The sequence below is a fragment of the Eucalyptus grandis genome, chromosome 3, assembly GCF_016545825.1.
Source record: "Eucalyptus grandis isolate ANBG69807.140 chromosome 3, ASM1654582v1, whole genome shotgun sequence".
In the NCBI taxonomy this organism is placed as follows: Eukaryota; Viridiplantae; Streptophyta; class Magnoliopsida; order Myrtales; family Myrtaceae; genus Eucalyptus; species Eucalyptus grandis.
Window position 1 is genome coordinate 64639250 of NC_052614.1, and position 9298 is coordinate 64648547.

At 36.9% G+C, this 9298-nt stretch overlaps 2 protein-coding genes across 2 annotated transcripts; both read left to right on the plus strand.

Moving 5' to 3' along the window:
- LOC104438235 (lachrymatory-factor synthase) lies at positions 1-913 on the plus strand. The gene has a single exon (XM_010051331.3). The coding sequence runs from the start codon at positions 107-109 to the stop codon at positions 674-676; it is 570 nt and encodes a 189-aa protein (XP_010049633.1). The 5' UTR covers positions 1-106; the 3' UTR covers positions 677-913.
- Positions 914-3331: 2418 nt separating this feature from the next.
- On the plus strand, positions 3332-3838 carry LOC120292059 (lachrymatory-factor synthase-like). The gene has a single exon (XM_039309923.1). It carries the CDS (start codon positions 3332-3334, stop codon positions 3836-3838), a length of 507 nt encoding a protein of 168 aa, XP_039165857.1.
- The last annotated feature ends 5460 nt before the right edge of the window (positions 3839-9298 follow it).

Here is a 9298-nt window from a genome sequence, read left to right on the forward strand (position 1 = left end):
TAGAAACACAAGCTTTCACTAGCCTTCATATCTCTCTCTTGATCTCGATCTCGATCTTGTGCAACTAGATATTATTGTACCTCGCATTAATTTGGCATTCCTCAGCATGGAGTCCGCAAACATCGATCCTGTGGCTTCTGAGATGAACCAAAACCAACCAAAATGGCAAGGGCAAGCTTGTGCGGACTTGGCAGGTCCAAAGGCGGACCATATATGGCCCTTCTTGGAGGACTTCTTCGGCCTTGACAAGTGGTTCCCAACCCTTGCCACCTGCACCCCCGTCGAGGGCGTCTCGGGCCAACCTGGGTGCGTCCGCTACTGCGCCGGGTTCAGGACCCCAGTTGACCGGGAACGGGACATCGGTGGCGGCACCGAGGCAACCCTGAACTGGACGAAGCAGAAGCTGCTGTCAATCGACCCGGCCGAGAAGATGTTCAGCTATAGCATCGTAGACAGCAATGTCGGGTTCAACTCCTACGTCTCCAAGGTCCGAGTCATGCCTAAGGAAGACGGTTGTCGAATGGTGTGGGACTATGAGGTCGAGCCCGTGAGCGGCTGGAAACCCCAGGACCTGGACCAGTTCATTGGGTCGGGCTTGCGGGTCATGGCCGAGAGGATGAAGGAGGCTCTTCTTGGTCAAGCAAACCGATCGGATTCCGGAACTGATCTCATCTGAATCCGATGATTTTGCTTTTGTGCTCGTGTGTGATAGTCTTGAAGCTTTGTGATGCGGTGTGCAATAGTAGTGAAAGTCTGGGCAATAGCACGTATTAGCTCTCTAATTGCTTTGCAATAATTTGTAAGTTTGGTCACTATTCCCCGTTCCCATTGAAATTAGAGCACCATTTCACATGTCCAAATTCACTTATATATGTACTTGAGCTAATTTCAGATTGCCTTTTACTGTACGTAACCATATCGTGATTCATCTTGATCCAATGAATGAATTTTGGCCTGACTCTCAAATACAATGGGATCATGAACTGAATTCATATCCACACACTAACTTAGACCAATACGATATGAAAAGTCGATTTTTCCATGTCACCTTTTATTACCTTCTATTAAAGAACAAGATGTATCGTCTCTCTGCTGATTGTTTGAACAAAGACACACAAAAAAGATGCCTGTGTGAGGCAATATATATGTGTGGAAGTCTTCAAACTTTGCAAATAATATCCTTTTGAAACAGTCTGTTTGTTCACAAAAGGGTTTTGCTTTTATATATTCAATGTTTCTGGTTTAATATATTTCATTTTCAATTTTCTTCTCTTTCTAGAAAAGATACAACGTTTATTCTCAAATTGTTTCCTTTTGAGAGTTGTTGTAGAAGTTTTAGAATTTCTCTGTGACATTTTCAGTTTGAAACTTATTTGTATCCACACACATAAAAAAGGAAAAATACCACAAAAAACCCCAAACTTTGCTGTAAGTAACACATTTACTTCAAACTTTTTTTTGTGAAGTGAAAAACCCCAAACTTTTCAAACTGTGACACATTTACTTCATCAAGGGCATTTTTGTTTTATTTTTTGTTTGTTTTTCCTTTTCCTTTTTCTTTTTTCTTTTTTTTCTTCTTCTTCCTTCCACCGGCCATGGCGGAGCCGGCAGAGGGAAGCCAGCATCCAGCGAGGGCCTAGCGAGGGATGCCCTCGTCGGACTCAAGTGAGGGGTGCCCTTGCTAGATCTGGTGAGGGAGGCCCTCGCCTGACATCGACAAGGGCAACCCTCGCTTGCGTCGAGTGAGGGTAGCCCTCGTCGGATGTCGGCATCTCAGCCGGCGGAGGGAAGAGAGAAGGAAAAAAAAAAAAAAAAAGAAAAAAAAAACTAAAAAGTAAAAAGACCGAAATACCCTATAATTTGGGGTAAATGTGTCACAAAAATAAGTTTGGGATAAATTTGTTACGGTTAGCAAAGTTCAGGGTTTTTCACGTCACAAAAAAAGAGTTTGAGATAAATCTGTCACTTTGAACAAAGTTGGGGGTTTTTTGTGATTTTTTCCCTTTCTCCGTGACATTTTCAGTTTGAAACTTAGTTGTATCCTATAGAATTTTGCTAATAACCATTAGTGATCTTGTGGGACAAATAATTCCTTAAAGGCAAAATATTCACACCTCAAAGTTTCGTTCCATTTTTCCTAACTTTTTCTAACACCCTCTTCTCCTAGAACTCTAGATTTTTTTTTAGGAGAAATATCTAAATGTTTTTTCATAAAATATTTTATGAAGAGTGTAGAATGAGTGGTTAATAAATTAGCCACATCTAGTATTTTCTAGAATTATATAGGAAGATATTTCTAAGGAAGACCACCTGCTTAGGAATATAAATAGCCTAATACTCCCAATCAGTGGAAGAGAGCTCGGCTCCCACAAGCGAGTGCGTAAGAGTGTGCTTCGTTCTCATAAGTGTGCATAAGAACTTCTTACGACCGACAGTGTAAGAAAGCTTCTCGAATAATAAAAGGAGTGTTTTTTTTTTTCGTTCTCATAAGTGGACAAAAGGTACAAGTTTTGCATTCAAATACACGAAGATGAAAGTTTTAGGATCGAAATTACGAATTGATAAGTTTTGAGACTTGCATTACGATTATCCCAATTAATAAGCATGCTAAGCAAGAGACCTAAAAAATATTTCACCAGTTTGCGTTAGAAGTTCACGTGAAAAGTTGTAATAACGATAGAGGATTCCATGTAAGCGAATTGCAGGACATTGCATAGATCTTTTGAATCCATAACAGCGTATGATGACGCAATCATACGCAATCATACAAGTCCTTAGCGATAATTAGCAACAAACATTCCAAGAAAACACTTTTCTCAAAACTCGTTGAATTTTAAACACGAATACGAGTAAATGCTTGAATTTTATGTGCGTTGGCATCACAAATCTTTAGTTGAGATTTTATGAAAATGGACAAGTTTTGGCCTTCACTTTGATCAAAGGATATGAATACCACCTTTTATATAGACAAGTGTCATAATTAGGTAAGAGTTTCCAAGATTCCAATAATATCAAACAACATGAGAGAGAGATAGAGAGAAAGAGCCTAAATGATTCCCATGCCAATTCCAGAATATCCCTCTTCTCACACTGACAAGAAATGCTCTCAGTGTTTCGACATGTTCTTGTGCTCCTATAGCACCTCCCCCATATACATCCACTGACCAGCTGAAGTCAACCTGAGAGCATTGTCCAACACATTGATTCCCATGACAATCCAAGCTTATGCCTTCTCATAACCCGACAACTGAAGCTTTTCCCTATTTCAATGTTGTTCCACTGCTGCTAAATGCTAATTGCTAATTGCTGAAGTCTGAAGCCTGCATTTGCTATGGCCAGTGAAGCAAAGGAAAAATGGGGAGGAAAGGCTAGAGCCCTGGTGAGAGGCTCAGGTCCTGACCAAGTATGGCCCCTCCTGGAGGATTTCTTCAGCCTGCACAAGTGGGTCCCCACGATAGACACGTGCTGTGGAGTCGAGGGCGTGTCGGGTGAGCCCGGATTCGTCCGATACTGCTCTGGCACAAGAAGCTCCGCCGATGGTTCCGAGGATGTTTTCACTAACTGGGCTCTGGAGAAGCTGCTTGCGACTGACCCTGTCAACAAAAGCTTCACTTATGAGATCGTGGACTGCAATAATGTCGGGTTCAAATCCTTGGCCGCCACAATGAAACTGACGGCGGTGAGAGATGCAGAAGAAGAAGATGGATGTGGAATGAGCTGGTCTTTCTCAGTGAATCCGATTGAAGGATGGACGGAGAAAGATTTGACGGAGTTCTACAGTGTTGCTCTTCGAATCATGGCTGAAAGAATAGAAGCTGTCTTATCGAGCAAAGGGTAATAAATCTTGATCTGATTCTTGTTTACCTTGTAATGTCATCCTATGGCATTGATGCCCGCAATAGTAACAGTCACTGCATGATCTGATATCTAGGATGAATAGGGCTACAATACCAGAGACCAGACCAAGAAGATACGTGAAAATGGTGTATCCAACTTATTAAATGAGTGCGCGATAGTCGTGTACAAGTATACATGTTCAAGTAGAGCATTTGAGTCGCATATATCTTTATTTTTCCATTTTTAGATGCTGTTTCGGGTAGAGCATGCAAATCGGGGTGTCTCCACTTTATGGTGGGTGAGCTCAAAAAAGAAAATTTGTATAGCTATCGAATCTCACCACTAACAAGCAGACCAGAGTAGAATGTGTTGGATGCAAAATGTGTAGTTCCAAGATCTCCATAACCAGAATAAGAGCATAGATGATTGAGTAGAAAGATTATCGCACCTATTTTGGGATCCATCGTTTTTTATGCGGAAGCGGAAAAACGATGATCCGCGCGCAAGTCTTTCTCTTCTATTGCCCTTTGTATTATTGGTTCAATTAAACAACCCCTTCACCCTTTAACGCTAGGTTAATGCTTCTTATATGATGATACATGTGAGAATTAGGGTTATATGAGATACTTGAGCACTATTTATAGAGTTTCCAACCAGGTCCTCTCATTACGAGCCAGGCTTAACTCAGCCCACACTAGCCAGCTCTATATTAGACTAATTAAGAAACCTCCTATCTCACCTTAGACCAAATTTTGTAAAATGGTAAATTACAATGTCAATTAATGTAGCCCACATCAAGAAAACTCTTCCATTCTCCCACTTTGGTTATATTAATTGAAATTGTATTGTATGTGCGCACATCAGTCTAGAAATAATTCTTAATAGTCAATTATATCCTATAAAGTCTCAAACACCAAATCATGATGGTAACTGCATGTATACACACAGAGCTTCCCACGGTCACGAGTGCTTTCAACTTTATTGATATGGATTCAATATAGTAGTGTGGCAAATGAATAACATTTCTCATAGAGAAATCCCATTTGTCAGTCACCATTCTCTTACCTTAAGTGTCACAAAAAACTTGTGCTACTAGATAATGTCTTTATGGTTCTAGTGAACCCACATATGCCTTGTCCTTACGGTTAATCTTTCTTTATGTATAACAAGACATATGCACAAGGCTAATAACCGGATGCCTCTAGCCTTTACTCAAGATTTATATAATATCTTGAGACTTTTATTAATATATATACAATATAATAACAATTCATTCAAAGAACACTTTATCGAATGTAAAAGTTGATATATATATTAAATGTAAACTTTATTCGAGGAAAAATAAAACACAGCTCCCACTAAACAATAGTATCCCAAGATACTTCTAGGCCCATGCTAATGACATGTCGCTCAAATACACATGGATGTAGGCCTTTAGTTAGTGGATCTGCAACCATATCATCTGCAGGAATATGATCTACTGCAATGTCACCATTCTGCAATGATTCATTTATGGTCAAAAACTTGACCTCCATGTATTTAGACCTATTGAGACTTTTGTTGTTATTAATAAACAATACTGCAGAGTTATTGTCACAATATAGCTATATGGGCCTATCCATAAAATAAAAATATGTTAACTTCCTAATGAGGTTCCGGAGTCTAATAACCCAAGTAACAACCTAAAAGAATGTTACTGTAGAAGATGTCATAAAACTTTATTTACTGTACTTTTTGCTAATATAAATATGTATTTCGTTATTGATCACATGTCATTCTAATAGCCAACAAAGTTTACATCTGAATACCCTACTAGCTACAAGAATTGAACATATTTGTAAATTAGCATATAATCTCTTATTCTCTTTAAGTACCTTAAAACCTTCTTGGCAGCAACATAGTGATCGTGTCCTGAATTTGATTAATTTTTACCTAGAAGTTCCATTGCAAAGATGATATTTAGTTTAATGCAAATTTGAGCATACATTATACTTTTAAGTGTACTGACACAATGTACACCCTTTAACTAGATTTTCTCAATATCTAAATAAGGATAATGTAATGGATTCGGTCCATCACTCTTAATGACAAGAGCAATTCCTGGCTTACAATGATATATATTGAATATTTCCAAAATACAATCAGCAAATGTCCTTTGAGATAAATTTGATATATATAGCGAGAAAAATCCTTATGGACCTCAATACAAAGGATAAAAATGCCTCAAGATTATTACTTGTAAGCAAAATATCATGTACATAGAGTATGAGAAAAATAAATTTATTCCCACTGATCTTGATCTTGCAATATATATATTGAATTACTTTGTTCCCAATTAAACAAAATAACAACACTATGAAACTTTAATAATATTGTCTAAAAACTTACTTAAAACTATAAATAAGACTTTTTAGTCTATATACAAGTTTACTTGAATTATTTGCTACAAAATCATCAGGTTGCACCATATAGATTTTGTTATCAACATGTCCATTAAAAAAGATAGTATCTATTTGGCGTAACTTCATATCAAAAAGAGCTATTAATGACACATTCATTCTGAAAGAATCTTTAAAAATACTAGAAAGAAACAATTATTTCTTCACTTTTACAAAAAAAAAAAAAAATAAGTAAATAATTATTTCTTCACAATTAACTATCCACCTCTCTTTCAAAGTGAAAACTTTAGTTACTAGTTTAGGTTTAAACTCCACAATCTTTCTTTGAAATCATTTTAGTTTTGTACATCTATTTGCAACTAATGAACTTGTGATCTTTAGGTAAATCAGTAAGTTTCCAAACACTATGATGTTTCATAGATTGTATATCGTCTTTTTATGGCATTTAATCACATACTTGATTGATGACAATAAATAACATTTATATAAGTCGTTAAATAAACTATGTAGTAGACATTGCAATCATGCTCTTATAGATAGACTATATAGCCTGATGATACAACCGATTGTCTTACCCTAACAGATCTCCTGATACAATCACTTCATTTTACATTTGAGAGGTTTGAGAAATTTCATCATAAATTATATCAAGAATAATATATTGAACCTCAACAAGTTTAACCTATGGTATAAGAGATTACATAATTGTCTATACATGCAAAAACAAAGACATAATAACTTTCATCGTACTATTATCCTTAATAGTTTGAGAGCAGCTATCCTCTACAATTACGTCGAACTCTACAAACTTTACCATATGTGATTCCATAATTCTTATACTTTCATTAGGGTCATAAAATCAATACCCATTTGAACAATTTACGTAAGATACAAAATAATTTCTTGCAATGCACTTAATATTAGATTGTACAACCTTACTTCTGCATGACACCTCTAAATTTTAATATGAACCAAGTTAAACTTTACGTCTAGTCCACAATTCAAAAGAAGTTTAGAAAACAACTTTGGTAAGAAACATATTTTTGTATGTGAAAAGAATTGTTTTCAAAATATCAACCCACAAAAAACCGGAGAAATTAGTCTTACTCATCATACTCATCATCATGATGATTATGGTGCAATTATGCCTTTTGGCCAAATCATTTTGTCACGATTTTCAAGCATAGTAAATTAAGTTACTACCCTAGAATTTACCAAGTATTTGACAAATAACCATTTAAGCTATTCAACATTGCCATACTTGCCAAAATACTCATTGCCATAGTTAGGCCTGACAACTTTTAACACTAATTCTAACTGTTTTATTCTTTATCTCGGTCATTTTACTTTCACAATATTCTATAGAAATCTTTAGATAATCGTTAAGAGTAGACAAAATATCAATATTATCACATTTTCTACTCTTTCTTTAGACATATTTGAGATTATTCCTTAAACAGAAAATTTTTGGAAACAACCTTTTCAACCTTATATGAGACGTATATATCATTAGGATTTAAATACAATTTTTGCAAATGTGTCCTAATTTTGGTCTTAGATAAAACATAATTTTAAGCCACTAAGGCTTCTATCATCTTTTAGCAATGCAGTCAATTGGTAAACCACTTTTCAAGTGTTCTTGACTAGAACGCTTCATGGACAATAAACAAATTCTATTATTATTTTCCTAAACAACAAATCATATGTCCACAACTTAAAATTTGAAGCAGTAAAAATCTCAATAATAGTGGAGTTATTAATTACAGAAAATGTGACTGAAAAATAACAATATATATAATTGGCACCATGTGAGCACTGTGTAACTTGACGTACAAGTACACATCCAGAGAATTACACGCATAATCATATAATCACATTTGGGCAGAATACATGATATGCAGTTGTATACTCCCCACATGATAGCGGTTATGAGAATATATTCTAAACTTTTGTGAATTCATCATCTTTGGGCATATGAACCACGAGAATAAGTCATTCCTCTACTCATGTATCCCTCCATGAACTGATACACAATCACCTCCTTTGAGAGTATGACCACGCATTAGACTATGAGACATCTCAATTATTATACGAAATTGATATTTCTCAAACCTAACCAAGCGTGCCACTTTAGCAGTCACTACTCAATTGAATTCTTGAAACTTTCTCATACCGGGGATATAAACTTTATTTCTCACATACATCATATACATGTGATTTTAACTTTAATGATAGGGTCAGTAAATTACTAAAATCACATATTATGTTAATTACACTGCTTTATTCATTAATAAAAATTAAATATTATTGTATACTATTAATGAATCACATTTTTATAATGTTTATGTGATAACATACTAGTAACCCAGCACCTGTATTTCCAAAATCACATAAAAATATAAGACAAATACGCAAAAATACACTAAAAATACACGTATTTAGGGTTCCGTATGTATTTTCACATCCATAAAATCATCAAACATTTAAAATAAATACACCACAACATAAAGGATGATTATACGAACCTAACACCGCCAGCCACGCGCCCATCGAAGATTCCACGCGTCCGCACGCGCCACTTGAGTGCACGGTGCGTGGAGCTCACGTGAGGGTGTAAAGTTTGGTCAAAACCAGTCCGATCAGTGGCGGTTCGATCGGTTCTCGGCTTGATCGTCCGGTCTGACTGGTTGATCAGGTCAAGTCGAGTCCTCGGGTTGGGTCAATCGAGTTGGCCGCTTATCGAGTCGAGTTAGGCCTGGGTTGCTAACGTCATTGTGACGTCAACATCCTCGTGCGTTGCAAGCGCAAGCCGCGCCCTACGCATGGGGGTGCATGAGGGTGTGTGGGGCGCGTGGGGTGCGTCTCCGACGCCCTAGCGGTGCGTGGGGGCGTGTATGGCCTCCCTCGGCGACGCGCCGCCCAAGGTCTTGCTCATCTCAACGAGCCCAGTTTGAATTTGTAATTTAATTTGATTTTTATTGAACAAAAAGTCACGAAATCACAAAATTAAGGCAAAAGTTCTATGCGTTCGAGTTATAGGGTTATGGTTGCTCTGATACCAC